We start from the raw sequence: 27,280 nt of genomic DNA, 5'->3' as shown, positions 1-27,280 counted from the left end.
GGTGCAAACTGTGATGGTGAGTCGATTGCACGCTCTTAAAGGAACGTCTAATTTTCAGTTGAGCCGTGTTCTTGTACTTATATGATCCTCTGTCGATACTTCCTTCGATCTAGAACGTCTGGAACAACCTACCAACCACCTCGACTACATTCTTTTTTTTATATAAGAACCTTTTTTATAAGAACGTTCAGCCTGATATTTCACCAAATTTTAAGAACATGCTAAGAACATGCCGATGCTCAGATAGCAGAAAAAATGTTCTTTTTTGTCCTAATGCAGAATCAAATTGTGCTAAGTTTAAGCTCAATGAATTTTTAGGAAGAGAATTACACAAAATGATCAATAACAATAATGAAGTTGTTTAACTTAAGTAATACTATGTATGAGCACAATTTGATTCTGCATTAGGAAAAAAAAAATGACATTTTTTTCTGCTATCTGAACCTCGGCATGTTCTTAAAATTTGGTGAAATCTCAGGCGTTATATAAAAAGGGTTCTTTAAAAAAAGTCACGAAATGAAATCGATCGTGGTTAGCCACCGTCGCAAACAGAGTGCAGTAGCTACAAATACCAGAATACCGTCAGATAAGTGCATGATCGGTATGATAGTGGTCGTAATATATTTTTAATTCAGTATGAATTATGAATAAATTATAGTTTTTTCACTCCGGAGGACGGACTTTTTATCTTTCAGCACCCTATTTTTATACTACTGCGTGGAGCGAGCGTGGCTAAAATATCAATCTTTTTCTGCTTTGGCAACCTCTTCGCTCCTGAAAACCCGAGTAGGGGATGAATTGCGCATTTTCACGGCAAATGAGTAATTCGGCCACGTATTCTACCCTTGGATTGATGCTGGGCGCCAAATAAACCTGATAATTTTGCAAAGATCTTTATACACAAAGCAAAATAACTAACCTGAAGTATGTCGCAACAGAAAGGTCAACAGATGAGGTGGAGATACTGATATATCCTTACTCAAGTCCCACATCTTTTGCGTAATTAGTAAAAATACAGCCACGTAAAATCGATCAAGTTGCATGCAAAAATGCCAAGGGCAAAATGTTTTTATGAGTGACCCTACTAAAAAGAAGCTTATGTTTTTTAAAAGGTTGTCGTTCACCAGCAATAAAGGACTTCCTTCATGCTTATAAGGATGTTTACGGATAATAGGAAATCGTCCCCGGGTGACATGAGTAGCCTTTGCAGAGCCTCTGGTACCCAGGGTATTAGGATATTATCATATCAGCCACATAACTACAGATAAAGCTTTAACCCTTTATTTTTTACGATGTGTATTTGTTAGTATATAATCTTGAAATCCGATATTGTGTGCCTGACTGGAGGATCTTCACCCGGCTTACAGCTATCACCACTTGAAATCACTAGGGTAACCCAATATCCGTTGCGGAAGGGAAGTTATCCTCTTCCGTTGAATGGAGCAAATTTTTGCTGGGAATGCTGAAACAGGTGTTGCATGACGTCAGGTCGTCTTCCTGTAAAAACAAATAAAAGCAGGAACGTTAGCAGCGTTGATTCAAAGCTTGGCAAGAGTTCAAACCGACTACACGAACTATGAGGAGTGCGACTTTACTATCGCAGTTGAGCGTGCTGGCGATAGCATTGCTCTATTTGCCGGCGGCCCAATCTCAGAGCTTAGACGGCTATGACATGTTTGATTTCGCGAAAAAGCAGCTGAATCCAGTATCAGAGAAAGTAGAGGAAACTTTACACAGGGTTTCAGGCGGAGGACCATTACCAGATGGGGGGAGACCAGGTGCGAGACCAAGAACAAAGAAACGGGGCCCAAGAGGCGAGAGCTTAGGCAACAACAGATACGTCAGCGCGATGCTACAAGTCAATAAAGGTGAGCCAGAGGGTCACGATAGCATCAGAGACGCTATTAAGTCATGCCACCAACGTGTGTAAGAAAGCAACCATTTCAGTCGGTTGATTATGGTAAATCATTGCATTATTTTCGATTTAAATTTGTTAGATAAAGTATAAACATTTGTTTTAAGATGTTTTTTTAAACACAAATACAAACGTACGTCATTAGGTATTTTATTCTTATATACAAGAGTCCAGTCTCTACTGAAAATTAGACGTTCTTATAAAAAAGAGATAATTGCCTGGTAAGGTAACGTGTCGGTTTTTTTTCCGTAGCCATGGCAGAGGCACAGGGTCGCCGGTTATCCTTTGACCCCACGTTTCTGAAGACCGTAACCAAACTTGCAGTGGACGCAAATGAAATGAAGAAAGCGCGCGATGCCTTGGGCTTCGGTATGTACGAAGATTTCAAGAAATACCAAGCGTGTATGAAGTCTGGAAGTAGACACAAGTGCGGTCCATCATCAAGCGGCATAGTCGCACAGGTAAAACAGCTAAGATTTATCCACAACTACCACAAGTCATCGCCCTTCCTGTTCAACCAAGCCTTCCATAGCTTAGCACCGTCTCCACTCCTAAGCCCACTCCATGTCTAGTCCTGTTCCATCCCAGAACTCGTCGCCCGTTTCCCCTTCCCTGTCCACCCAACCCTACTCTGCCCCCCCCCCCCCCCCCCCCACTTCCAGGATATCCTAATCCCTAACCTAGTCCATGCCTTCTGTCTATCGTTACACCCCAGCACCCAAACGTTTATGAGACAAATTCTAATTGTTCGCGCTTCTCGCCACAGATCCGCTCACTAATCGGAGACGAGAAATTTAATCGCTTGATGGCAGTGCAGGGAGACGCAGATCTCATTTTCACGATCGACACCACAGGCAGCATGAGCGAAGAGATAAACGCCGCCAAACGAATCGTGGAGTCGATAGCGAGATACGATCGAGAACGACCCGTACGATACACTCTGTCACCTTTCAACGACCCCCACACGGGCCCTGTGAGGAGATACGGCGACAGGAGTCAGTTCCTGAGGGCGCTGGACAATCTGCGAGCCACCGGTGGAGGGGACTGCAAGGAGATGACCTTCCACGGGATTTACAACGCCATTAATGAGACCAAACCGCCTATCGAGTCACCCATGTTCGTGTTTACAGATGCTGGACCGAAAGATGAAAGTACACCTGATGTCAACAAAGACGATGCTATCGGTAAAGCACTGGATTACTTCGTTCCTGTCAGCTTCTTCTATAGCACAAGCCCAGGGAGCTGCCGAAAACCAAGCGAGTTCGATTCCTTTAACGAGATCGTGGATGCCACCGAAGGGATGTCCATGCAGTTTGGAACAAGTGCTGCGAAACTGCAACAGATGGGTGAGATCGTGATCTCGGCACTGGACGGCACAAGCACGGTCAAATCCGGACGGGTCACGGTGTCCGGTGGGCCAAAACGGAGAGGACCTCCTGGTATCCACTCACTTCATCGTTTGACAATGAACCGGAGGAATATGTTCCCTATCGACGAGTCGATCTCAAAGTTTATTGTCGTGATAACCGTGGAACGCAACGAGGAGCTGGTCGAATTACGGGACCCGAACAATGGAATCGTAGCGCAGACGTATCAGCTTGAGAATGGCGCCATATGGGTGGTTCATAGGCCCAGGAGTGGCATGTGGAGTCTGATGGTACCCTTCTCTGTGGGTAGCCACAGCTTCAAGGTCACAGCAAGCAGTGAACTAAACATCGACTTTGATTACTATTTCATTAGACGGCTGCCAGGCAACAGTCGAGTGGAGATCCCTATCTCGGAGCCGCTGATAGGTGAGTTTCGACACATATGAATAGCTATCAAGACTTCAACAGAATATCAACATATGTTCGAGGGAGGTCTGTCAGTGAGGGGGTGGGGGCTGGGGCAGATAGCTATGATAAAAAAAATCATGCGTGGACCTAGAATCATTTATTACTTTAATCCAAGCCCCTTTCTAAACAAGTATGGGCCCAACAGTGGATGTCCACGAGTTAGTGCAGCAGGATGGAGCTCGTGTTAGAGAACTTAGGTCACTTATTTGCTCACGTTCAATGTTTTATCGTGTTTCAGGCGAGCCAGCGATCGTGAAAGTATTGATCCCCTTGGCAAATCGCCTACAGGTCAGCAGTCTCCGCCTTGACGCGCTAGACAGGTTCGGTAACGTGCTCGAAATGTCGATGGTCTCTAGGGCAACAGCTACATTCCAAAGACCTCCCAGCGTGCCCTTCAAGCTTCGACTTCGTGGAACCACCGTGGGTGGTTTCAGCTTCGAGCGAATCTCGCGAAAGATCATCACAGCAAAGTCCGCTATTATCAGAATGGTCTACAACAAGAACTATTATACACTGCCAAGAGGCAAGCGCTCATATGTCCGGTTCGCCATTCACAACAATGGCGCCTCGGATACCTTCAGGGTCAACCTTGCTTTCTCATCACGTGGTATTCAAATCGTCAGTCCCCCAAGCGCTTCTGGGTATCACGTGCGATCGCGAGGTCAGCGGTATGTCTCCACCCAGCTGGAGGTTCCCACATCTATGCGAAAGGGAACCTTTATCAAGATGTTTGTCACAGCGCGCGGGACCCGAAGTGGGGTAACAACCAAACTCTCTGCACAACTGATGGTTATGTGAACGCAAGACGTTTCAGAGTAAGCGCTTGGGACAATCTAAATACAATTCAATACATTTCGTTGTTCCGACATTTGAAGCAAGTTGGAGCTTAACTAGAACGCTTTGTGTAAAATGAGTATTGCAAAAACGACAACAAAAATACATTTAAATGAAGATGCGCTGAATTGTAAAAATTGGGAGAATATATAAAGCAAGCTCCAGTATCTTGCACAGACTCAGTCCGTCATCCTCTCCTTCAAAACTAAAATGTCCCATTCCTTGTGTCTATTAGAAAAGGATTTTGGAATTACTGTCTCGAAATATTATAATGTTTAGGAATTTCAAACCTTTCTTTAAAGATTCCCTAAAAAACTACCTATACAAATAAAAAAATGATAGAGAAGATTAAGTCTATTTGGTCTCTTTCAAAATGACTCGACAACATAGGTTACACCCAACGGCTGCGAGACAAACCATAAGAATGAATGAATGAATTAGTGAATGAATAAATGAACAAACGAACGTAGTCAACAACTGAAGATAACCCGACCAAAAATAACCAATGGTTATGCAAAACAACCAAAAATCAGCTTTCGTGCAACAAACATGTGTGCCCTTCCACTAAAAAATGGAATTATTGCCTGTTTCATTAGCACCTCTCTGACGCAAACAAACAAAATATAAAGGTCAAGCTACGGCATGTTTATCGATCAAGTGCCTCAAAATCGCGGATTTCGTTCGATCGAGTGCCTCAAAGTCGGGCATGTCGTTCGATCGAGTGCCTCAAAGTCGGGCATGTCGTTCGATCGAGTGCCTCAAAGTCGGGCATGTCGTTCGATCGAGTGCCTCAAAGTCGGGCATGTCGTTCGATCGAGTGCCTCAAAGTCGGGCATGTCGTTCGATCGAGTGCCTCAAAGTCGGGCATGTCGTTCGATCGAGTGTCTCAAAGTCGGGCACGTCGTTCGATCGAGTGCTTTAAAATCGGGGATATCGTACAATCGAGTGTCGTAAACTGTCGTTGTCTTGAGCGTGGCAAATGTCAATAGAACAATCAGAACTCACTGCAGAAATATATTAACCAATTTCAAAAAAGCTTTGTCCTTGCAAACGGAAAATGTCGGATTGGCAAATGGAAGTTCTACGACCAAAAGGGACCATGGGCCTCATTACATTTCTTCCAAATACAAGAGAATATGGATTAATCATACGATAATCAATTTAATCAATGTCTCGCTCTGACATCGTTGGTGTTAATTTCTAACTTTATGTTTGAGAATAATTAGAACCCATGAGCACCTTTGAGTGTAGGAACCCGGGAAGGGAGGGGGGGGGGAGGGGTTGATGATTTCTTATTATAAATATAAATACCCCAGAACAACAACAAAAAAACCCCCTAAAAACACACTTAAACGTTATACACCCGGAACTGCAGCGTCGAAATGACAGTCACGTGCGCGCCGAGTTGATTACAAATCGAATGACAAATTGTCAAAGTCAGAAGTCGGAAGTATTAAATAATTCAGAAAATGTTGACTCGAAGTCTATTTTTTTTTATAGAAACGCCTATTTTCTCTCACATACCCCTTAAAAATACCTAAGGACCGATTTTGCCCCCTAACAAATACGATGAGCATCCTTTTCAGATGGACATGGGAAGACCCCCCCCCCTCCCCGGGAATTCACCGTTTGCAATGATAACGTTTTTTGGATTTCCCGGGAATTAGTAAAAGTAGCGAAAGCCTGGGGAGGCACACACCACGTGACCACGGATTGCGATACATAGTGCGTCAATGCCGGTAAGATCTTTCTTTGCCGACTCTCGTTGAACATTCCTTTTCAAGGTGTCAATAAATGTTGTTAAACTCCGTTTTTTTTTGGGGGGGGGGGGGTATAGCAGGACACTTAAAACGTAAGAAGTATTCAATTTCACGGTTAGCATATATATTTTATGTCCAATGAGTAATAAAAAAGCGAAATTTTATCAAGTCGTTATTCCCTTTAATATCTAGGCCCTTAAGAATAACCTCTATTCCCTAAAATATGGTGGTCAGCTAAAATAGTTACATGCGCACGCTGACCTTAGACCTTTTGTGCTATTGAAAAGCAACCAACAACCCCTAACAAATACGATGAGCATCCTTTTCAGATGGACATGGGAAGACCCCCCCCCTCCCCGGGAATTCACCGTTTGCAATGATAACGTTTTTTTGGATTTCCCGGGAATTAGTAAAAGTAGCGAAAGCCTGGGGAGGCACACACCACGTGACCACGGATTGCGATACATAGTGCGTCAATGCCGGTAAGATCTTTCTTTGCCGACTCTCGTTGAACATTCCTTTTCAAGGTGTCAATAAATGTTGTTAAACTCCGTTTTTTTTTTTGGGGGGGGGGTATAGCAGGACACTTAAAACGTAAGAAGTATTCAATTTCACGGTTAGCATATATATTTTATGTCCAATGAGTAATAAAAAAGCGAAATTTTATCAAGTCGTTATTCCCTTTAATATCTAGGCCCTTAAGAATAACCTCTATTCCCTAAAATATGGTGGTCAGCTAAAATAGTTACATGCGCACGCTGACCTTAGACCTTTTGTGCTATTGAAAAGCAACCAACAACCCCTAACAAATACGATGAGCATCCTTTTCAGATGGACATGGGAAGACCCCCCCCCCTCCCCGGGAATTCACCGTTTGTAATGATAACGTTTTTTGGATTTCCCGGGAATTAGTAAAAGTAGCGAAAGCCTGGGGAGGCACACACCACGTGACCACGGATTGCGATACATAGTGCGTCAATGCCGGTAAGATCTTTCTTTGCCGACTCTCGTTGAACATTCCTTTTCAAGGTGTCAATAAATGTTTTTAAACTCCGTTTTTTTTTTTTTTTGGGGGGGGGGGGTATAGCAGGACACTTAAAACGTAAGAAGTATTCAATTTCACGGTTAGCATATATATTTTATGTCCAATGAGTAATAAAAAAGCGAAATTTTATCAAGTCGTTATTCCCTTTAATATCTAGGCCCTTAAGAATAACCTCTATTCCCTAAAATATGGTGGTCAGCTAAAATAGTTACATGCGCACGCTGACCTTAGACCTTTTGTGCTATTGAAAAGCAACCAACAACCCCTAACAAATACGATGAGCATCCTTTTCAGATGGACATGGGAAGACCCCCCCCCTCCCCGGGAATTCACCGTTTGCAATGATAACGTTTTTTTGGATTTCCCGGGAATTAGTAAAAGTAGCGAAAGCCTGGGGAGGCACACACCACGTGACCACGGATTGCGATACATAGTGCGTCAATGCCGGTAAGATCTTTCTTTGCCGACTCTCGTTGAACATTCCTTTTCAAGGTGTCAATAAATGTTGTTAAACTCCGTTTTTTTTTTGGGGGGGGGGTATAGCAGGACACTTAAAACGTAAGAAGTATTCAATTTCACGGTTAGCATATATATTTTATGTCCAATGAGTAATAAAAAAGCGAAATTTTATCAAGTCGTTATTCCCTTTAATATCTAGGCCCTTAAGAATAACCTCTATTCCCTAAAATATGGTGGTCAGCTAAAATAGTTACATGCGCACGCTGACCTTAGACCTTTTGTGCTATTGAAAAGCAACCAACAACCCCTAACAAATACGATGAGCATCCTTTTCAGATGGACATGGGAAGACCCCCCCCCCTCCCCGGGAATTCACCGTTTGTAATGATAACGTTTTTTGGATTTCCCGGGAATTAGTAAAAGTAGCGAAAGCCTGGGGAGGCACACACCACGTGACCACGGATTGCGATACATAGTGCGTCAATGCCGGTAAGATCTTTCTTTGCCGACTCTCGTTGAACATTCCTTTTCAAGGTGTCAATAAATGTTTTTAAACTCCGTTTTTTTTTTTTGGGGGGGGGGGGGTATAGCAGGACACTTAAAACGTAAGAAGTATTCAATTTCACGGTTAGCATATATATTTTATGTCCAATGAGTAATAAAAAAGCGAAATTTTATCAAGTCGTTATTCCCTTTAATATCTAGGCCCTTAAGAATAACCTCTATTCCCTAAAATATGGTGGTCAGCTAAAATAGTTACATGCGCACGCTGACCTTAGACCTTTTGTGCTATTGAAAAGCAACCAACTAAAGCGGCAGTATCAAGCATTCTCTACCCTTCGAAAGCGATGTCCCGTATCGATTTCTGAGAAGGGGGAAAATTTGCCAAAAATGCCGTAAACACGGGTTATGCGGGTTATGCGAACTCCGTGTTTTAGGGGTTTTCGTACCGGAAAAACAATCAAAAGCATACAGGTAGGCAAGTAGGCGACAAGCATTACAACTAGCGAGTTGGCTGTACTCGCTAGCCGATACTTGTATAATCGACGTCTCGGATTGGCTAGTTTTAAAATTGTACGCTTTTTTTCCGGTCTTGCGAATTGAGAAAAAATTCAGAAAAGCAAACGTTTAGCTTGTTTTATTGAGAACTAACGCAACCAACCAAACCAATTTCATTAACAGCGCTATGCTAGAAAATACCCAGGTTAAGTCTTATAACATAAAAATATTATGACGCAAAAATGGAGAGTATGCGTGATGAGAGGCACTTCCTCGTACTTGACCCTTTTCGCTCTATAGAGTTTCGTGGTCGACAACAAATTATAACGGGAAAAGGAGTTAACTCCTGTTCCGTTACCGCATCTCTGTCGGTACCCATTCGACATCTCTAGCGCTAAAACAGACAATAATTATTCCACGTTCACATCCTGTGAAAAATCCATTAAAGAAAACGCTTAGCTTGTCTTATTCAGAACTACGTATCTAAACCAACTCCACGAGCAGCCCCATGCGAATAGCAACTTTATTTTCGCAGTTGAGCGTGTTGGCAATAGTAATGCTGTACTATTTGCCGGCGCAATCATATAGCCTAGAATTCGACATGTTCGAGTTTGCAAGTGAGGAGCTAAATCCAGTATCAGAAAAAGTTGAAAGGAATCTTCACAAGGCATCAGGCGGTGGGCCGAGCCTTGGAGCCCCTGGGGGCAGACCAAGAATTAGGCCAGAAATTAGACCTGGAGCTAGGCCTGGGGCGAGGCCTGGTGCTAGACCGAGAGTCCGGCCTGGTGATGCGAGCCTCCGCAATAATAAATACGTCAGCGCTTTTCTACAAGTCAATAAAGGTAAGTCATACACCAACAGTTATACAATCCTTGAGTGTATAGACACTCTGACTGGTGGGATTAGTCTCTTTCATAACGCTATGAAGTATTGCATATTGTATTGCATAACAACCCCCCTGGGGGATTATACTCGTCTGAGGGCTGTATAAAAGCAATTTACATTCTTTGGACAAGTAATGGCTGCTTGAATAACATTTTTATAAAACAAAACGGGCCATGAACACAGTAATATTTAATGCCATAGACAATGGTCAATGTTTCATACAAACGCAAAAATCCCTCCAATAAAAAGCCCCCCCCCCCCCCCGAATATAAGCCCCCCCAAAAAGGGCCTTTGAAAAGTATAAGCCCCGGGGCTTATTATCGGAATTCTACGGTAAGTAGTGACTAGTGACCATGATATCATGGTGAACTTGAAGATGTATACACTTCTCAATTATAAATAATGTTTGAAAACCTTATAAATCTTCATTACGCGATGGTTAGGCCCTGTCTTCAGTGACAAATCAATAAATATGCCATCTTTCTAACATCCATAGGTGTAATATATTTCCCATTAAATAAGAACCTAAATCTTAGAACCTGCGATGGTATATAATAAAAATCCAATAAATGTCAACAAATAACATCATTATGTATCATATAGCCATGGCGGAGGCACGAAGCCAACGGTTATCTTTCAACCCCACGTTTCTGAAGACCGTAACCAAACTGGCAGTGGACGCAAATGAAATGGAGAAAGCGCGCAATGCCTTGGGCTTTGGTATGTACGAAGATTTCAAGAAATACCAGGCCTGTATGAAAAAAGCAGGAAAATCTAAATGCCAACAAATAAAAAAGAATGGAATCGCTGCACAGGTAAGCTCGTAAATATTAAACAGTTTTTTGTGGTAACAAATGTCGAAATAATGATATTAAAGTCACTGATGATTAAAGTCATTGATGTGTGGTTGTCTTGTGACACATACTTGCTAGATATCAAGAGACCAAGATGTAAGAGAACAAATCCCCGTGGCCCATGATGTCGTCCTAGAAAGCTATTTTTAGATTGCGCGAGCTTGTCAATCATAGCATCCATTCATGGTTCGTCGCGCCATATTTGGTTATGGGCACCTCGCGAGCTTGCACATTTTCACAACAAACTTTTTTCCTCTTTTTTCCTCTGCACTTCTTTACTTCGTTCGCTACCTGTTTTTATACTTTTAGCTGCTACTCAAGGCTCATGCTACTCGTAGGGTGGTGTCCTGGTATCTGTTTAGTTATAGCGGAGGCAGCGCGGCCGCAGGCCGCGCGCGAAGCTCCATAGGTATAGAGAAATGGTCTATAACTATGCGACTCAGTTTTTTTGGTCATTGCGCGGGTACCCTGTGGTGTCGCCACATACTTAATAAAAACCCGAAAGTTGCATCAAAACTTACAATTATTTAGTTTTTAGTGATTTTGTATTTACACTCACGGGAACCCTGCGTCTAATTTTTCCCGCGATTTGCTCTTCTAACTCGCGGCCGACACGGTGAATAGATAAAGTTTTTGCATTTTTTTCGTCGTGGCTAAAGCCAAGAAAGAAATTCGACATATCTTAACACTTTTATAATAAAAAGACGTACAAACGATGGATGGAAGGACAAAGGATGGGTTTGGAAAAAGAAGGTAAGTAAGACGTCAATTTTATAAACTTCGTCGGAGCTATAAAAACTCTTGTGTTGATATATTTCTAGCACTCAAACAGTTAAAAGCCATGATGGGATGTTGATGTTTTATTATACCTAGTTTCTAACTAGTAATTTAGCTAGTTTGTTCATACATTATCACATAAAAAGGATAGGAATTGTGCGATTGATTGTTCGTAAAAAGATCTGGTCAACATTTTCATACAACATCTCAAAACTCACATCTCTTCAATTTTCATAGAAAACTAAAGACAGCTTTTTGTTGGGCGCATTTAGTTCGAAACCTATAGTTTTTCTCTACAGCTTTGGCTCATTAGCCCCTAAAAACAGACTTCATATATTAATTTTCTGTTCAAGGTTCTATTTTAAAGGTTACTTGGAATTATTTTAGGTTTATCAATTAGGTTTTGTGCAGCAATACATTTATATCTTAAGTATTTTTCCGTAGCGTTTTGTCACTGTTCTCCAATTTTTTTCAGGCGAATCCCAACTCAAGCAAGCTGCCAGCTTTAAAGACATGATGCTAGGGCAGGATGTATTCATTAATACAGCTAAGTAACAAAAAGATAGATAATGGTTACAAATGAAAACTTGTAAAAAAAAAATGAACCAGGCTAATAAAATAAACTAAAAGTAGTCAGAAACTTTGAAAACAAGTTAGAGTGGTTTATTTCATTCACCCTTTGACAAAGTGGCTGGTACAAAACACTGACCAAACATTGGCCCTTATTGCAAATGGACTGAATGGGTTTTCTAGTAAAAAAAATAAATAAAATAAGCTGATATGAATATAGCTCGATACTTAGGAATCTGAGATGATATTTGCAAAAATCAACAGCAATGTACCATTTGACCTTTCATGCAATTATTTCAAAGAAAATTTAGCACTGTACATGGAAGTGATGTGAAATGAAAATATAGCTACCTTTTTTTTAACAAACCGCATCTTTCTGTAATGCCAAGCCCTATTTTATGTTTTAACACAAAAATACCAGGTGTACATACCCTTGAAACCATGATGCCTCAATATGAGGGTCTAGTCGGTCCATGGACCTCCTCATTGAGGGTCAGTGCTTTGTACGATCCACCCAAGACAAAGTATCAATTCATAGAGTATTAGCTAAAAAAAAACAGTAAAGAAGGTTGATAAAACTGTTTATTTCTACCAAATAACTTATTACCCCTCAACTGAGAGAAAATTATAAAAATCAAGAAAATCTTGTAGTAGTGCAATGTGAAACGAAGAAAGGGAATTTGGACAGTGTAGGCAAGTATGGAGCACATTTACTGGCAAAAACGATATGCTAATGTATAGAAACGCATTGTGTGCTGATATGGTTTTAAATGTTAAAGAGAATAAAAAAGCACCCATTTTACTGTAAAAACTCATTTTCAATTCTTCAATGTTCCCTATTGGATGATACTTCCATATACACCCAACAAGTTTTTTCGGGTTAAACAACAATAAAATTATACATACACACATATTCCACTCTACACCTGTGCATCAAGCACTTTTCTATGAACGGCTTCACTCACACATTACATATATACATTCATATATAGGTATTATAATATGGCTTAAATTGATTGCATGCTGGCTCCGCTTTTAGGCAGTGCCTAAATCTATATATTCTAATTATTTTTAAGTTATCTATTAATGTTATCAAATAATTGAACGGAAGACGGTGAATTTGGAGTTCATTCAAGTTGTGCATCGGGCTGACTCCTAAAAAGTTCTTTTTCTCTGCAATTCGGTGAGATGGAATACCTAGGCATTCTCAGTCTATGTTATGTATTTTAATACAAGAAGGCCTTTAATTTTCTTTGATTTACAATATTTTCTAGATGAATGAACTTCAATTCTTCAGGCAAATGTTCAGAATTCATGTCACTCAAGAAACCCTTGTCACTGGAATACGATTTACTTCATTTAAAGACTTGAAATCTTTTATTTGTGAAATACCTGTTTACATAACCACAACATCGGTGTGAATATAATGGTATTAAGTTTTGGATGTATCTTTTTCATTAAAAGGGAATTGGAAGAGAATTGTGTGTTGTAAACACAGATTTCTGATTGATTATTGTTTTATATTGCGAATCAGCTGTAAAAACGTTTACTGGGGCCGTCCACATTAACACGGATTCGTTTGAATCCGTATACTTTTTGATAAGTTTAGGCCTTCCGTCCACACTAACACGCGCGCTGGATCCAGCGAATCCGAATACTTTTTAAAACGCCGTCGAAAGTGAATCAAAATGAATCCAAATACTTTGGTCCGTAGTGTGGACGGTCGAATCCGTATGAAAATGAAAACGATGGCGTCATATCGCAGGCGTGCGCTGCTTTGAGCATGCGCATATCAAAAAAATGACGTTACCCTGTACCTTTCAAACGTTTGAATCCGTGTTAGTGTAGACGGCTGGATCCAGGCGAACACGATGCGGAAACGATAGTGTGAAATCGAATCAAGTGATGCGTTTTCGGTGAAACGAATCCGGATACTTTTGAATCGATGTTAGTGTGGACGACCCCTTAAGAGCTGTCTCATGTAACAATCGTTTGGAAAAGGGGAATGGAAGGGAAATGGGAAAAGTGAATGGGATGGAGGGAGTTCCGCTAGATAATCAATCAACGCTAGCAGACTTCTCTTTTTTGCTGTATGACAAGTTTAAGCCACGTGATTTATTGCTTTTAAACTATATTGGTTTTATTTCTTTTCACCAGATTCGCTCATTAATCGGGGACAAGAACTACAATGACCTGATGGCTGTGAAGGGCGATGTGGACTTGATATTTACGATTGATACTACGGGCAGTATGCGCGAAGAGATTAACGCCGCTAAACGAATCATTGAGTCCATTGCGCGCTACGACCGTGAGAAGCCCGTCAGGTACACCCTTTCACCATTCAATGACCCCCACACGGGTCCTGTGAGGACATACAGCGACAGGAGTCAGTTCCTGAGGGCGCTGGACAATCTGCGAGCCACCGGTGGAGGGGACTGCAAGGAGATGACCTTCCACGGGATTTACAACGCCATTGTAGAGACCAAACCTCCAGAACATTCACCCATGTTCGTATTCACAGACGCCGGGCCGAAGGACGAGAACGCTGCGGATATTAACAAAGACGAAGCCATTGGAAAATCACTGGATCATCAAGTGCCTGTCAGCTTTTTCTACAGTAGCAGTCCCGGTGGCTGTAGAAACCCGAGCACGTTCGACTCCTTCAAGGAGATTGTAGAAGCACTAGATGGCATGTCGATGCATTTCGGCGCGGATAGTTCACAGCTTCAGCAGATGGGCGAGATCGTCAAGTCGGCATTGGTCGGAATGGTTACGGTCAAAGCCAGTCGTGTCAAAGTGTCCGTTGGTTCTAGACGCCCAAAATTATCGGGCGGCGGTCTGCCATCGGGTGGAGGTTTTCCATGCATTCGAAGTCACAGCAAGGGGTCCCGTGGATTTGAACCCCGATTCGAACCTCGTAGGAAATTACCGGAAATTCCTTGCGAGCGCGAGCGACTCAAGAGGTCCGCACATATAGAATCATCACCAAGAATTAGAAAATACCCAATCCCAGTAGATGATTCTATCGAAAACCTTATTGTCATAGTTAGCGTGGAAGCGGACGTCCCCTATGTAGTATTACGCGAGCCGCTAGGCCGGGGAATTCCACAGACACACTCTCTTGTGAAGACCGCTATTTGGGTGATCAAGAGGCCAAGGAGAGGCGTGTGGACTCTAATCGTTCCTAATTCAGCAGGAAGTCACAGCTTCAAAGTCTCAGCAAGTAGCAATGTCAACATAGACTTTGGTAACTACCTAATCAGACGTTTGCCTGGCAGTCGTGTGGAGATTCCTATTTCAGAGCCTTTAACTGGTGAGTTATAAATAGTAACTGGGTCACGTGAATATCCCGTGAACATATGTAAGTACATAGGCAACACTAAGTGTGAAACAGACCGGACCTTTTTCTCCATGCTACGTTAAATATTGACCCCTCACATATTTAAAAAAAAAAAAAAAAAAAAAAATGACACACACGCTCACGATAAACCCCTGATTGTTTCCACTGACTTCCATTACAACTGTGTTCCAGCTTAGTTGAAATACACGCTAATATCAATAAATTGTTTTCTTGACACTCAGGTGAGCCCATAATCGCTAAACTTTTGATTCCTAAGCTGAAAAATCGCCTACAGGCCAGCAGTCTTCTTCTCGACGCGCTAGACATGTCTGGTCAAGTGGTCGGGACCTCCTCAGTCTCTGGGATAACAGCTACATTCCGAAGACCTCCCAGCGTGCCCTTCAAGCTTCGACTTCGTGGAACCACTGTGGGTGGCTTCCGCTTCGAGCGAATCTCGCGAAAGATCATCACAGCAAAGTCCGCTATTATCAGAATGGTCTACAACAAGAACTATTATACGCTACCAAGAGGCAAGCGCTCATATGCCCGGTTCGCCATTCACAACAATGGCGCCTCGGATACCTTCAGGGTCAACCTTGCTTTCTCATCACGTGGTATTCAAATCATCAGGCCCCCAAGGCCTTCTGGGTATCACGTGCGATCGCGAGGTCAGCGGTATGTTTCCACCGCGCTGTTCGTCCCCACGTCTATGCGAAAGGGAACCTTTATCAAGATGTCTGTTACAGCGCGCGGGACCCGAAGTGGGGTAACGGCAAAATTTTCTGCGCAACTGATGGTTATGTGAAAGCTATGCTGCTAGATAACTAAACGCTTTACAAAAATAACAAAAAAAAACCTCTTTTTGGAGCTAGAAGTAAACGTTTTCGCATCATATTATTTTAAATAAATATTGAAATTGCAAAATTTTTTTATGAATCTCCTACAAAAAGAATAATTTTACTCTGTAGTAAGGGCAACTTTTATCAATAAAATAAAAACTCACTTGTCATCTGCTGAAGTCATATCGTCTAATGAGTCAAGCGTATCCAAATCTGCTAAACTCCGGGTAGCCGAGCCTCGATCAGAAGGCTTTTGCTGTGGGTAGAAATCACATGAGTAATAGGGGTTATTTGCCGGGTGGGAGGTCCGTATCGTGAAATACCGTGTCCGAGGTCTTGAAAATACTAACCGAGGCCAGCTAAAACATACTTTGAGCGCAAAAATATCAATTCTCAGACCTAGGGCATATAAGGGCATATATAGGAATCTCCGGACCGCTCTATTAGCCAATCAGAATGCAGGATTCGTTACCGTTTACGGCTAAAAAAAAATAAACAGACTTATCAGACTTCTCTTTATCATAAGCAAAAACGAAAAGTTAAGAGTCTTATGATATACAACTCTACAGCAGGATTTTTTTTTCAAATCTAAAACTTGTGACCCAAACTAAGGGTTGGAACTCTATGATACAGACCCAGCATTTTTTGTGTTTTACCTTGAATAGCCTGCATCCATTGCTCACGAAAAACTACATATCCACTGGGGATGGCCCAGTATATCATTACCTGAGTTGGTGACGGTTTCCAGCCAATAAAATATAGAATCTGGAAGGTTGCTGGTATTCCTCCCTCCTCTAAGCCATACATCTCTTCAACATAAAAAAAACACACAAGAAATCATTTTTTCTAATAGCCACAGAGAATAAAATATATCATCTACTTTTCACTCCCACACATACACACCTTTGTAAATAGCAGTTGCTGCTTGTAAAGTGTCACGGTGTAGAATGTTTTTTCTAGTCCTTGAAGCACCATTCTCACCCATACCTGAAAATCATTGTTGATCAAAATGATAAGCATACACTCTTAAAGTATTTCACAGTAAGCATGAAACTGTAGAAACTAGTTCATTTTTTCATACCTTTTAGATCATGCATCAGTTCAAACATACTTGGGTAACCCACACTTATTTCATCTGAATCCTGGCGTGAAAAAAACAATGTATACATCTATTTGAAATAGGAAATTATATGCAAGGTTGTAATCCCAGGGCCGTAGCAGGGGGTGGGGCACTGGGGGCACGTGCCCCCTAATATTTCCAAAAATTGAAAGAAAATGACCATTAGGGGGCGTGGCTGTGCCCCCCATAGTTTTCTTTATGTTTTTGTATTGTGACACCCCAATAATTCGAGGCCTGCTGCCAGACAGGAATACACCCTTTCAAAGAGGGCGGGTGCTACGAATTTTCTTTTGATAGTCTCCCTAGAAAATTTTGGAATATCTGACTCTCAGGAGGCCCGAAAATTGATCAGAAAACCTGTTAAAAAAATTAGGCCTCTCCTAATCCTTGTACTAAAAAATTGTGGCCCCCCAATATGCAGGGGCGGATACAGGGGAGGGGGATTGGGTGGATAGCCACCCCCTGTTTGAGTTTAAAAAAATCAAAAGTTACTTTGTTTGAAGAAAATAAATGTCTGAGGGACAGGAGGTACTGTCCATGTGCCTTCCCCTGCTTGACTTTGTAGTGACCTACCAAGAACCACTGGATCAGCTATAAGCCGTCTATCTGGCCATCATCCACCCCCTATTTTGAAATCCTGGATCCGCCCCTGACATGGTAGCTCCCCCCCCCTGCTAAATAATGACTGCACCCTTACAAAGTTGTAACACTTACAATGGTAGTGAGACTGTAGCCAGCCCTTGTCAGTAAATTCCCAATATCTCGCATCTCAGTAAAAGGAGAAACATGAGCAGCAAAACCCTGAAAATATTCAACAATCTCACAACAAATAAAAAATCACTTAATACCAAAAGTGAAGTCCCCTTACTCCTTCTCTTTCCATTTCTGCAATCTGGAGAGCACAACGTAGCTCAAACAGCGTGTCGCCTGAAAACATGGCTCCAACAAAGGCTCCATCTGGTTTCAAACATGATAATACCTGCAAAAATTACAAGAAATTCTAGGAGGTGCTTCAGGGTCATCAGACCAAAAGATCTTAGTGTTTTGGCTGGTGGGAACACCTGGTCAAAAACAATTTAGACTGTTTTTTTCTAATTTTCCCAAGAAGCAAGTTCAACAGAACACCACTAATGTTACATCCTTCTTTTTTTACAATTTAGACAAAACAATCTTTGTAACTTGAACTGTTGAAAATCATCGTTTTAAATTGCCTTATTTTCAACTTGCTCTCAGACAAAATTGGCTTTGTTTCCTTCCTGTGGTGTGGCACAGGGAACAGCAGAAAACATTATTGGGTAATTTTTAAAGACTATGAGAAATACATGCCTCCATAACCAATTTTAGAATTTTTTTGTCTGCGCAAAAGTGTGACAACTGACCTGGTGAAAGGTTCCAGGAAGATCATTAACCCAGTGCAAACTAGATATAAAACCAAAAAGAATCATCAAGTAGGGGCAGTAAATTTCTTAAACAGCAGCCAGAATGTTATTAATTCATACCTGACAATTTGCTGGACCTAGAAAATCTAGAAATTGACTTTCGTTTTTCTTTTTCTATTTTTTTTTTGTCTAAACAGGGAGACTCCTTGCTTCCAATCTTATATTTTAAAAATTTTGTGAAAAAGAAAATATGTATCAAGTCAACTTTAACTATGCAACATATTGAGTAGGACTCATTTAGTGCACTTTACTAGCTGTGCTATATCAATTTGCTAATATTTGCTAGGGTGGTGTCTTAATCTAATCTGAAATCTAATCTGAAAAGAAAACATTACTACAACTTCTCACAAGCAATGCCACAGTAGCTGATGTTTTGAGCTGTTTTTAAGGGGGTTAATATACTACCGTATGTTACCCCACAAAAAAGAAGTGTTTTTGAAATATAATGGCACCCTGGTTATACAGCCGAGCACAAAGAAACATAGTCTACTTAGCAACCTGTCTTAGTGTCACACATATGCCTTCCCTACAAGTGGCTGATGTAAACCAAACCACATTTCCTTCCCATTGTTTGAGATTGTTTGAAAAGGCAATGAGCCAATCAGTTAAAACTCAGAATAAGGTGAATAGATTGTGAGGTCAGCATGACAGAGTTATCAGGAAACCAGCACTAGTATCTTAAATTCATAACCAGTAGAGATATCTCTATTTGTAATGTCATGGAATAATCACGAAAATAAAAACCCATAGGAAAACTTAGATCATGAGATGTGTTTATGTCAATTGCAGGTGAACACATTCAGAACAAAACAAGCAGAAAGAGAACCCTTTCCACTCTCAAAGCTTGTATGAAGTTGCACCATAACTACTCCTGGAGCTCCATAAACCAGTACTCCCAGCTCTGTATTACTTTTCATCTGTCAAACAGAAGGCCAAATAAATCACATTGATGTCAAGGCTTGCAGGGAAATTTTCCCTGGTTTTGGAGGATTACCAAAGGGATCACAACAATAACAATGTGTCCTGCCCTTGAGCTAATAATAGCTAAGCAAAAACAGCTGGTAAAGCTTTGGAAATAATGGATCTTACAAACCCTGTAGGCAAATAAACTCCCTGATATTTGACATTCTTTGATGGCTGGCTTCTGATGGTTGTACAAAGAAAACATCAACTTAGATGCAACAATTTTGGATATTTTCACCAACAGATGCCATGCTAACTCACACTAAGACAATAGATAACAAACTGTTTCAGGATTCTAAAACAAGATTCTGATTGATTGCAGGCCCGTTGCCAGGGGGGTTCAGAAGAACCACTCACTCAACTGGAAGGTCTGCTCTAATGAAGGAACACTGAGTACCACTGTGAGCTAAGACAAGCTACCTAAGAGAAAATGGTCCACTAAATGGGTAAACGAACCCCCTGGCTACAAGCCTGGGTCAATTATGTGGTTCGGTTTAAAGCACCCACTTGTGGGAAAGGCATGCATAACACTAAGAGTTGTTAGCAGACTGAAAGAAACAAAGACTAATTAGACATTATGGAAGGATTATCACAAACCTCAAGCTGCTAACAACCAGGTCAAATGTGTTTTTTTCAAACGGGAGGAATTCTTCATCCCCATGGACCTTCAATAATTGCACTTCATTCTCCTGGCATTGCTTCTGATAGGAAAGATAAGTGAATACATTGGACATAAATTTAACTAATATTGCAATGATATTGGATTGCAATGATTCATGCAATTAGCAAACATATAAAATATATAAAATACCAGCATTTTTTCTGCAGAATCAAGAAGAACAAGCTTTCCAATTTGATCCTGAAACAATTTAAAGCAAGAACTAAATAGAACAAGAAACCAAACAGGTGCAACTTTTCTTGGCATTGGACATAAAAGTCTTTAAGAAAGACTCACCTTTGATAAATGCTTGTTCAGATGTCCTCTTCCACACCCTAAATCCATAGCCATGGGGAAGTGCCTAGAAAAAAGCTATAGTCACACAATGAAGCAAACAGATGGTCAGACAGTCAGTCAGAAAGAAAAAAAAAAGGTAGATGAATTGTTTTGTGGCACTGACAGATGTCACATTCACGAAAAATTGAAAACTTTACCTTCCAAACCCTGCAGTCTTTGTTACTTTTAGTGTACTTTTGTAAGGATTGAAAATACATTTACTAGAAAAGATTGACAACCAAATTTCTTGAATTTGAATCAAGATATTTTGTATCTTTCGCTTCAAGTGAACCAGCAAGGATTGTGTGAATAACGAATCCTGTGGTATGTCCTCTGATTTACTATAGCTAAAAACCAATCAGAATGTGAGATTATGCACAAGTGTTGTAGATTTTATTGTTAAGTTGTTATTAGAGAGCTTAAGCAAGTCAACACGGACAGCATAAAAAATGGTACGTGTGCTCACAAATTGCTGAAAAACGGCGTTGACGTCCGTGACCGCACAGGTAAAACGTAAAAATAGGGAAAATGCTGTTCTAGATTTCCTGTCACTGACGTCAACGCCGAGCGCGCGCGCCGTTTTTGATGCCGTTCGTGTTGACTTGCTTAAGCTCTCTTTTATGACAGACAGACGGACGGGAGGGAGGACAGACGGACGGACGGACAGACAGAGGTATGGACAGACAGACGGACAGATGAATGATGGACAGACTGCAGACAGAGGGATGGACAGACTAGCAGACAAAATAAAGGATAGGCAAACAGATTGACGGACAGACCTTGCAATATCCCCGATTCTATCAGCTAAACGATGTGCAACCTGTCCAAAAAACGAATTCGGCTTAGTCTGAGTTTCTTTAAAAACATGGAAGTAATATAACACAGACAGCTTGCCTCATCCTTGAGGTAGTCATATACATGTACGTCATCTGCCATTGCGGCTCTGTTCCTCTGACGTCGTTTGGCTTTACGATCGAATACATCGATACTCGTGCTCCCAGAAAGCGAACGGTTTGAGTTCAGTGACCTCCTCCATAGCACACGACCAAAACCAACTCGCATGCACAACATGATTAGAGAAAGCTAAACCCAATGATTGAATTTATACTCATCCGACGATAGAGTACGATAACAGCGGATCATTTTGATTAAAAAGATGCATAAATTCTAGTCTTGTAGGCCGCCATATTGAACTCTTGGAAGCATGGGCTCTACTGAGTAATCTATGATATAGGAACTTAGGAACAGGGGAGGGATGGTGTTTCTTAGTTGCAGCCTGTGTGACTCCGACCGCTGGGGGCTGCGAAGGAGACTAGGTGTTTCTTAATCTGTTATTATTTATTAATTTCGCAAATTTACAGTGTATGTTTTTATACAAAAAAACTTAGATTTATATTCAAGGTTGAAAAGTATCAGAATTAGAGAAAGGACGTAACAATCGGCGGTAAAAACAAGAACCCAATTTAATCTTCCCGTCCCCTCCCCTATACACATATTATTAGTATTGTGTGGTCGAAAGAAAACTGGGGCGAGACAAAAATCAAGTTGTGGCGGGAAAAGTAAACGGGATATCCTCGTTTCTACCGTTGTTTATCGCCTTTATCGGCTTAGGATAGACTTGTAATTGAAGATCGGTCAATGTTGAGAAGAACCGAAGATGTTTTCCGCTAAAATTAACGAAATACGGGCGTACATGAAGGAACGCACCAATGGCAAATGTAACCCTCACTGGAACTGGCTGGCGGTGAAACTGATGTGGCTTCTGTCAAAATACCCCTCAGGAATCACAAAAGCGATTATCCTGGCAGAGATACAAAACTCATGGATCAACTTTAGCCAACTACAAGGCTACAGCGAACGCTTCAAGACGAGGAAAGTCACAGTCGATTCGGTTTTGGAGAGTAAGTTCCTTAGGCCTGACGCCATATTGGAAGTTAAGGTAGAGGAAGTCAAATGTATTCCAGGCACGCAAACCAAGCTAGCAATCCTGAAAAACTTGTCCGAGGGAAGGCATGCCATCGAAATGTACCTGCACCAGAAACTTACCCAGATAGAAGCCAGCTTGTCGAAGTACACTCTTAGATTCACCAGCTGTCGCTTGTGGAGAGCAACTGATGCGAAGAATCTGAGAGTACTGCCTTCAGATAATGCTGTGGTTTTGCTTGATAAAAGTGGCCTTGATCAATTAAGCCTGGGAATAGAAAGCGTGCAGTTGACAGAAGTGGAGCGGCCTCAGTATGGTGACAACATCAGAGTGATCGTATCTGACATTGGCAAAGAAGAAATTGTTCACCTACCAAATGGGGAATCGTGTGTTAAACTATGTGTGACAGTTGTGAACATAGATGATGTCCATGCCAGACTATGCCTGTGGGACGAGCAGGTCCCTCTCATACATTTATTCAACGAAGGTGATACTCTCTTAATTCACCAGCCATTTCTAGTACCTGACGCTAGTGAGGGTTACACTATAGAATATGGACCAGCAACTATCATATATTGTTATCCACACAATGTGGACAGAGAAATCATACCCAGTCAAATTTCTGAAAGCACTCCAATATATGTAACCAAGGATAACCAAGGATTTCTGGACTATTCTACGTACCCAGAGAGAATCATGGTTGGTGATATCAGGTCAAGAATGTTACATGTAACGCTATATGGTGCTATTGTACATGTCACACCCAAGGAAATAACAGATGTTACAAATGAGCAAGCACATGTATTTTCAATGACTGTTAGAGATGAAACAGGGGATTGCAATATTTTTGTTTGCGATCACACAAGAGAGTTCCATGAAACAATGTATCCTGGGCAGTGTGTTATTTTGGAAGAACTACATTCCTCAGGTACTATAAAATATTTCCCCTCTTGTTGAAAGTTGTTTTTTGGAGGTTATAGAATATGGAGATAAATGATTTCTTCCCCTGTTTCCACAAACATTTGCTGGTCACCTAGTTTTTATACCACTTGTCTGTAGTCATACTATGATATTGTTTCAGTCCCTGTTATCTAGGAAAGGCAAGCGTTTTGATTTTTCTTTGTCAATCTACCACCAGTGTAAATATTTTGCCCAATAAAAAAAGTGTATAAAAAGAAGGTCCTCTGTTAGGGTGACTGGTTCAATGACTCACAAAAGAAAGAGACTAAGATAATGATAAAAAAAATATCCCGGTCTTTTTTATTGTCAGTGAAACAGACATTAGATATCCTAAAAATTTCCCATAAAATATTTAACTCTCCATTTTGAGATACCTTCATCCAACTGAGACCCTGGTTATTAGAATAGCTATCCAGAGTGTACTCATTTCAATTCACTTTGTTACATTCCAGGGCAAGGAAGCCAGCTTTATCTGAACACCAAGAATGGGGGGAAGATTTGGAATGCCAGCTCTCTCTCTGGTTGGGTGGCCACTAATTATCTGGCAAGCACCCCTACAGATGTAGCACAGGCAAGCAAATATCAGCACTGTGTGTGCCAAGGAGTTGTTGTCAAAGTTATTGGGAAGTCCACTATTCCAGGCTCTGTTTCATATGTTTCAAAGGTCCATTCCTCCTGCTTGAGAGAGGCTGTGAGCAGTGGAAGAGAACTCTTCTGCAAGCACTGCAACATCCATCACCTGACTGAATACAACTCAACAAACTCTACAAAGGTTATTTACATTTTGCTGATATTTAAGCTGCATAGCAGTGGGTTTCTGCACATGCTATGATTTATTTGATAGAAAAGAGTGACAGGGTTTCAGTTAATATTGCATCCCCAGGTTGAATTACTCTTCATTTTATGGCCCTCATTTTTCTTATTAACTTGTTAGCCTGTTTGAATTTGGGTTAATAACAAAGCTAAATGAATGGATTAAATGTATAAATGGCTACATATTGAGTGTGTATTTATATATTAAAGGCATGGACTGTATGTTCAGTACCATGCCTTTAAGATTATGGATGTGTTCAAAACCAATTCTGACATGACTGAATCGTTTTTCAGTCCAAACCAGAGAGAACTTGGCACTGGCAATACACCTTATCACTTCAAATTCATGACAACACTGGCAGCTTGCAAGCAAGGCTGACAGAGCAAACAGCCCAACAGATGCTTCAAATGCAGGCAGCTCAATTTGCAATACATCTGACATCATTCACAAACCAGGCCTTGGAGTCGGTTCTAGCACAGGAATACATGTTTGGGCTGGCTTACTTAAATGAAGAGTTTCAAATTAACTCTGTGTCAATGAAAACATAGGTTTGTTTTTTTGATAAGGTAATATGTCTCACCAATAACTCAAGAAAATGGTTCTTTGTTGTTATTCTTAAATGGTTTTGGTTTTCAAACATGTGAAGGATGAGGTTCTGAAAGCTGATCTAGTGTTAATTATTCTTTGCACAACACAGGAACACTGGATTTGCACACATCATATAATGTATAACCCCAAGTAATAGCTGGATAGCAGTCTAGGTTCTTTTTAAGAAAGACATGTAAAATAAACAAAATCAGAAAAGTAAATGGATTTTATTTTGTTATCATGATTTATTTTATCATTCTACATATACCAATGCTCAATTTCTTAATTTATCCTTAATTACTTTAACAATCTCTGGGAAAGTATCTTGCTGATTGAAGTGTCCTTTGTTATCAAACTGATGAAATTCTGATTTGGTTCCCTCAGCAACTTGCTTTTGCTCCCCAAAATCAATCAATGGATCATCCTTTGAACCAAACTGGACAATCCAGTTTGTGTTCTTTTTTATGCTTTCCCACTCCCATGGCCGGTTGTAGTACCCTGGAAATAAAATGAAAAAAAGAAGTCATATCCATAAGTGTCCTTTTATCCTTTGGACCACCAGCAGTGTAGATTCAAATCTAAGGTATCCGGTCAAACAAACCGACTTGTCCACAACCAATTCGTCCACAAGAAACCTATAACTGTGAGTTAACTAACATTTTCAAAAGAGAGTATTTTAAGAACTTTGCATGGTTTCTCTGAACACCAATTCGACATAAAAGATTTCATAAAAATTTGTCCTTTAATGCATTACAAACCCCATGTAACTAACACTGAATTAATCTCTGGAATACATAGATAAACGATGGTGTAGTTATTTTTGTGTTATCCCATGACAGCCATCACAATCAAAACAAGCAAATAACAGATAACCACAATGTCTTACCACTTTCAGCCTCCTGAGGATCCCCTAAATCTGTCACGCAAGCAGACACAAGAATGAGGCCCAAAACTGGGAATCTCTCTGCAAACCTGTGCCAAAAATTTATTAGAATAGATCATACCACGTATGAATATTCCGACTGAAGCTTCTGACCTCAAATGAGTTAACTCTTTCTAATGACAAGGATTACACACAGCAAGGAACACAAATAGAAAATAACACAGCCTAAAGCAAGCACATCCAGAAGACCTAAAAAAAACAGTCCAGCATCTTTTCCAGCTTACTATAGACCATTTTCACAATGTTCCACAAAAATGCCACAGACTGGAGGGCCACAGCTGATGGCCTACAAAGTGGAGTTTACAGATAAGGCTACAGAAAAAGATGACAGAGTGCTTCTTTTGCAGATTTTTGTTGCTAGAGTAAAATTCCCCTTTGTCCGCATCATTTTGGATTGGCTATGGCCTGCAACATTGTGAAAACAGTCTATTGTTTACAGTGAGCTTTTTTTGTCTTTTTGAAATTAACTTCTTAATGATGCAGTGGTGTATGATATTCTGGTTATGTGCCATGAGTTGACATCAGCTGCTAAGGAGACACCAATCATAACAGCATCATGCCGATATACCCCCATGGACCCTAAGACATGGATTTGCTTCCTCTCCTTTACCTCATTGCAGCCTCAGCTCCAGAGCTGTGACCAACAATTATAGTGTTCTCATCACAGTTAAGCTGATTTTTCATAAATGGTAGCCAAATGCTTTCTCTTGCTTTTACTGAAAACACAATATGAAAAAAAATTATGAAACTTGTTTGCTTTGTTCAGTGAGTCTCTCTGAAGATTATGGTATTTCTAGGGTAAAGAAGTAATAAGTAATACATTTTTAATATGAATTATGTTAATTCTGTCATTCATCCCCCCCTTCCCATTTCCCATGCCCCCTCCTCCATCTTTCATCCACTCTCCCCCAGTTCTCACCCCTCCCTCATCTTTCCATTGTGTTTCATTCCCGTTCCCATCTTTCGCCTCTCCCTCATCTTTTATCCCCTCTCTGATCTACCATCTTTCATCCCCCACCCCCTAGAGACTATTTTGATCTGTTCACGTTAATAGGTCTGCATCCGCGCCTTGCTATATCATACCTGGATCTGGCATGTTTCTCAGAACACAGTCAATATTTCCCTGTTGGTGTCAAATTCGATAGTAAAGCTTTTATAATTCATATTACCAACACAGGCATAACAAAGAGTATAATACTTTTTTCAATGTACGTCTGAGCCACGGGTACCAACTACTGCCTTCCACATCTCCCAAGCCATTTCCTGGAACGATCACAACTTTGACGGTAGACATGATCTCAGGACGCCATCTTGTGTTTTCCTCCACTGCTCACACAGGGATCCCAAGCTCACACTTTGTGTTATGTTTTTTGCGTACGCGAGTGTCGAGAATTTTTACCTCTTCTACCGCGTGGAGCACGAA

General features: G+C 41.0%; 5 protein-coding genes and 1 long non-coding RNA gene across 11 annotated transcripts; 4 read left to right on the top strand and 2 right to left on the bottom strand.

Moving 5' to 3' along the window:
• Nucleotides 1–1,265: 1,265 nt before the first annotated feature.
• LOC5514108 (arginine-hydroxylase NDUFAF5, mitochondrial) lies at nucleotides 1,266–21,851 on the bottom strand. Of its 6 annotated transcripts, XR_004296547.2 has the most exons (14): nucleotides 21,523–21,851; nucleotides 21,408–21,448; nucleotides 20,590–20,653; nucleotides 20,446–20,493; nucleotides 20,232–20,335; nucleotides 18,612–18,651; nucleotides 18,101–18,211; nucleotides 17,947–18,033; nucleotides 17,194–17,254; nucleotides 17,016–17,099; nucleotides 16,839–16,921; nucleotides 16,277–16,368; nucleotides 12,365–12,479; nucleotides 1,266–1,497 (listed from the first exon to the last, which is right to left on the bottom strand). XR_004296547.2 is itself a non-coding variant. In XM_048721683.1 (13 exons), the coding sequence occupies exons 1-13, from the start codon at nucleotides 21,697–21,699 to the stop codon at nucleotides 1,485–1,487; spliced, it is 1,002 nt and encodes a 333-aa protein (XP_048577640.1). In that variant the 5' UTR covers nucleotides 21,700–21,851; the 3' UTR covers nucleotides 1,266–1,484. The 6 variants fall into 6 exon arrangements, 5 of the variants coding, with proteins under 5 accessions (XP_048577640.1, XP_032239497.1, XP_048577654.1 ...); XM_048721683.1 differs by lacking the exon at nucleotides 12,365–12,479 and having other exon boundaries at nucleotides 20,232–20,332; XM_032383606.2 differs by lacking the exon at nucleotides 12,365–12,479 and having other exon boundaries at nucleotides 21,523–21,850.
• Nucleotides 1,525–5,077, top strand: LOC5514110 (von Willebrand factor A domain-containing protein 7). The gene is made up of 4 exons (XM_001634267.3): nucleotides 1,525–1,868; nucleotides 2,168–2,376; nucleotides 2,682–3,708; nucleotides 3,989–5,077. Exons 1-4 carry the CDS (start codon nucleotides 1,577–1,579, stop codon nucleotides 4,546–4,548), a joined length of 2,088 nt encoding a protein of 695 aa, XP_001634317.1. The 5' UTR covers nucleotides 1,525–1,576; the 3' UTR covers nucleotides 4,549–5,077.
• On the top strand, nucleotides 11,173–12,744 carry LOC125559824. The gene is made up of 2 exons (XR_007306507.1): nucleotides 11,173–11,339; nucleotides 11,839–12,744. It is a non-coding gene; the product is annotated as an uncharacterized LOC125559824 (long non-coding RNA).
• LOC125559822 lies at nucleotides 15,496–16,282 on the top strand. Its single transcript, XM_048721705.1, has one exon. It carries the CDS (start codon nucleotides 15,599–15,601, stop codon nucleotides 16,076–16,078), a length of 480 nt encoding a protein of 159 aa, XP_048577662.1. The 5' UTR covers nucleotides 15,496–15,598; the 3' UTR covers nucleotides 16,079–16,282.
• Nucleotides 21,852–22,144: 293 nt separating the features above from the next.
• On the top strand, nucleotides 22,145–25,152 carry LOC5514068. The gene is made up of 3 exons (XM_001634265.3): nucleotides 22,145–23,480; nucleotides 23,965–24,284; nucleotides 24,620–25,152. Exons 1-3 carry the CDS (start codon nucleotides 22,286–22,288, stop codon nucleotides 24,872–24,874), a joined length of 1,770 nt encoding a protein of 589 aa, XP_001634315.2. The 5' UTR covers nucleotides 22,145–22,285; the 3' UTR covers nucleotides 24,875–25,152.
• On the bottom strand, nucleotides 25,123–27,208 carry LOC5514067 (serine hydrolase RBBP9). The gene is made up of 5 exons (XM_001634215.3): nucleotides 27,056–27,208; nucleotides 26,941–26,980; nucleotides 26,468–26,573; nucleotides 25,801–25,886; nucleotides 25,123–25,412 (listed from the first exon to the last, which is right to left on the bottom strand). The coding sequence occupies exons 1-5, from the start codon at nucleotides 27,149–27,151 to the stop codon at nucleotides 25,189–25,191; spliced, it is 552 nt and encodes a 183-aa protein (XP_001634265.1). The 5' UTR covers nucleotides 27,152–27,208; the 3' UTR covers nucleotides 25,123–25,188.
• Nucleotides 27,209–27,280: the final 72 nt, after the last annotated feature.

The sequence above is a fragment of the Nematostella vectensis genome, chromosome 2 (genome assembly GCF_932526225.1).
Source record: "Nematostella vectensis chromosome 2, jaNemVect1.1, whole genome shotgun sequence".
NCBI lineage: Eukaryota > Metazoa > Cnidaria > Anthozoa > Actiniaria > Edwardsiidae > Nematostella > Nematostella vectensis.
The sequence above is the reverse complement of the archived record's forward strand: the minus strand, read 5'-3'. Positions and strand labels throughout refer to the sequence as shown.

Coding starts and splice junctions, on each gene's coding strand:
- LOC5514067 (XM_001634215.3), bottom strand. CDS start 27,151: ATGTCTACCGTCAAAGTTGTGATCGTTCCAGGAAATGGCTTGGGAGAT. Junction 26,981..27,055: donor TCAGACGTACATTGAAAAAA/GTATTATACTCT, acceptor TGACACCAACAG/GGAAATATTGACTGTGTTCT. Junction 26,574..26,940: donor GAGAAACATGCCAGATCCAG/GTATGATATAGC, acceptor TTGTGTTTTCAG/TAAAAGCAAGAGAAAGCATT.
- LOC5514068 (XM_001634265.3), top strand. CDS start 22,286: ATGTTTTCCGCTAAAATTAACGAAATACGGGCGTACATGAAGGAACGC. Junction 23,481..23,964: donor GGAAGAACTACATTCCTCAG/GTACTATAAAAT, acceptor GTTACATTCCAG/GGCAAGGAAGCCAGCTTTAT. Junction 24,285..24,619: donor ACTCAACAAACTCTACAAAG/GTTATTTACATT, acceptor ATCGTTTTTCAG/TCCAAACCAGAGAGAACTTG.
- LOC125559822 (XM_048721705.1), top strand. CDS start 15,599: ATGTCTGGTCAAGTGGTCGGGACCTCCTCAGTCTCTGGGATAACAGCT.
- LOC5514108 (XM_032383606.2), bottom strand. CDS start 21,699: ATGTTGTGCATGCGAGTTGGTTTTGGTCGTGTGCTATGGAGGAGGTCA. Junction 20,654..21,407: donor AGAATCGGGGATATTGCAAG/GTCTGTCCGTCA, acceptor GCTTTTTTCTAG/GCACTTCCCCATGGCTATGG. Junction 17,100..17,193: donor ACTGATGCATGATCTAAAAG/GTATGAAAAAAT, acceptor AATGATTTTCAG/GTATGGGTGAGAATGGTGCT.
- LOC5514110 (XM_001634267.3), top strand. CDS start 1,577: ATGAGGAGTGCGACTTTACTATCGCAGTTGAGCGTGCTGGCGATAGCA. Junction 2,377..2,681: donor CAAGCGGCATAGTCGCACAG/GTAAAACAGCTA, acceptor TTCTCGCCACAG/ATCCGCTCACTAATCGGAGA. Junction 3,709..3,988: donor TATCTCGGAGCCGCTGATAG/GTGAGTTTCGAC, acceptor ATCGTGTTTCAG/GCGAGCCAGCGATCGTGAAA.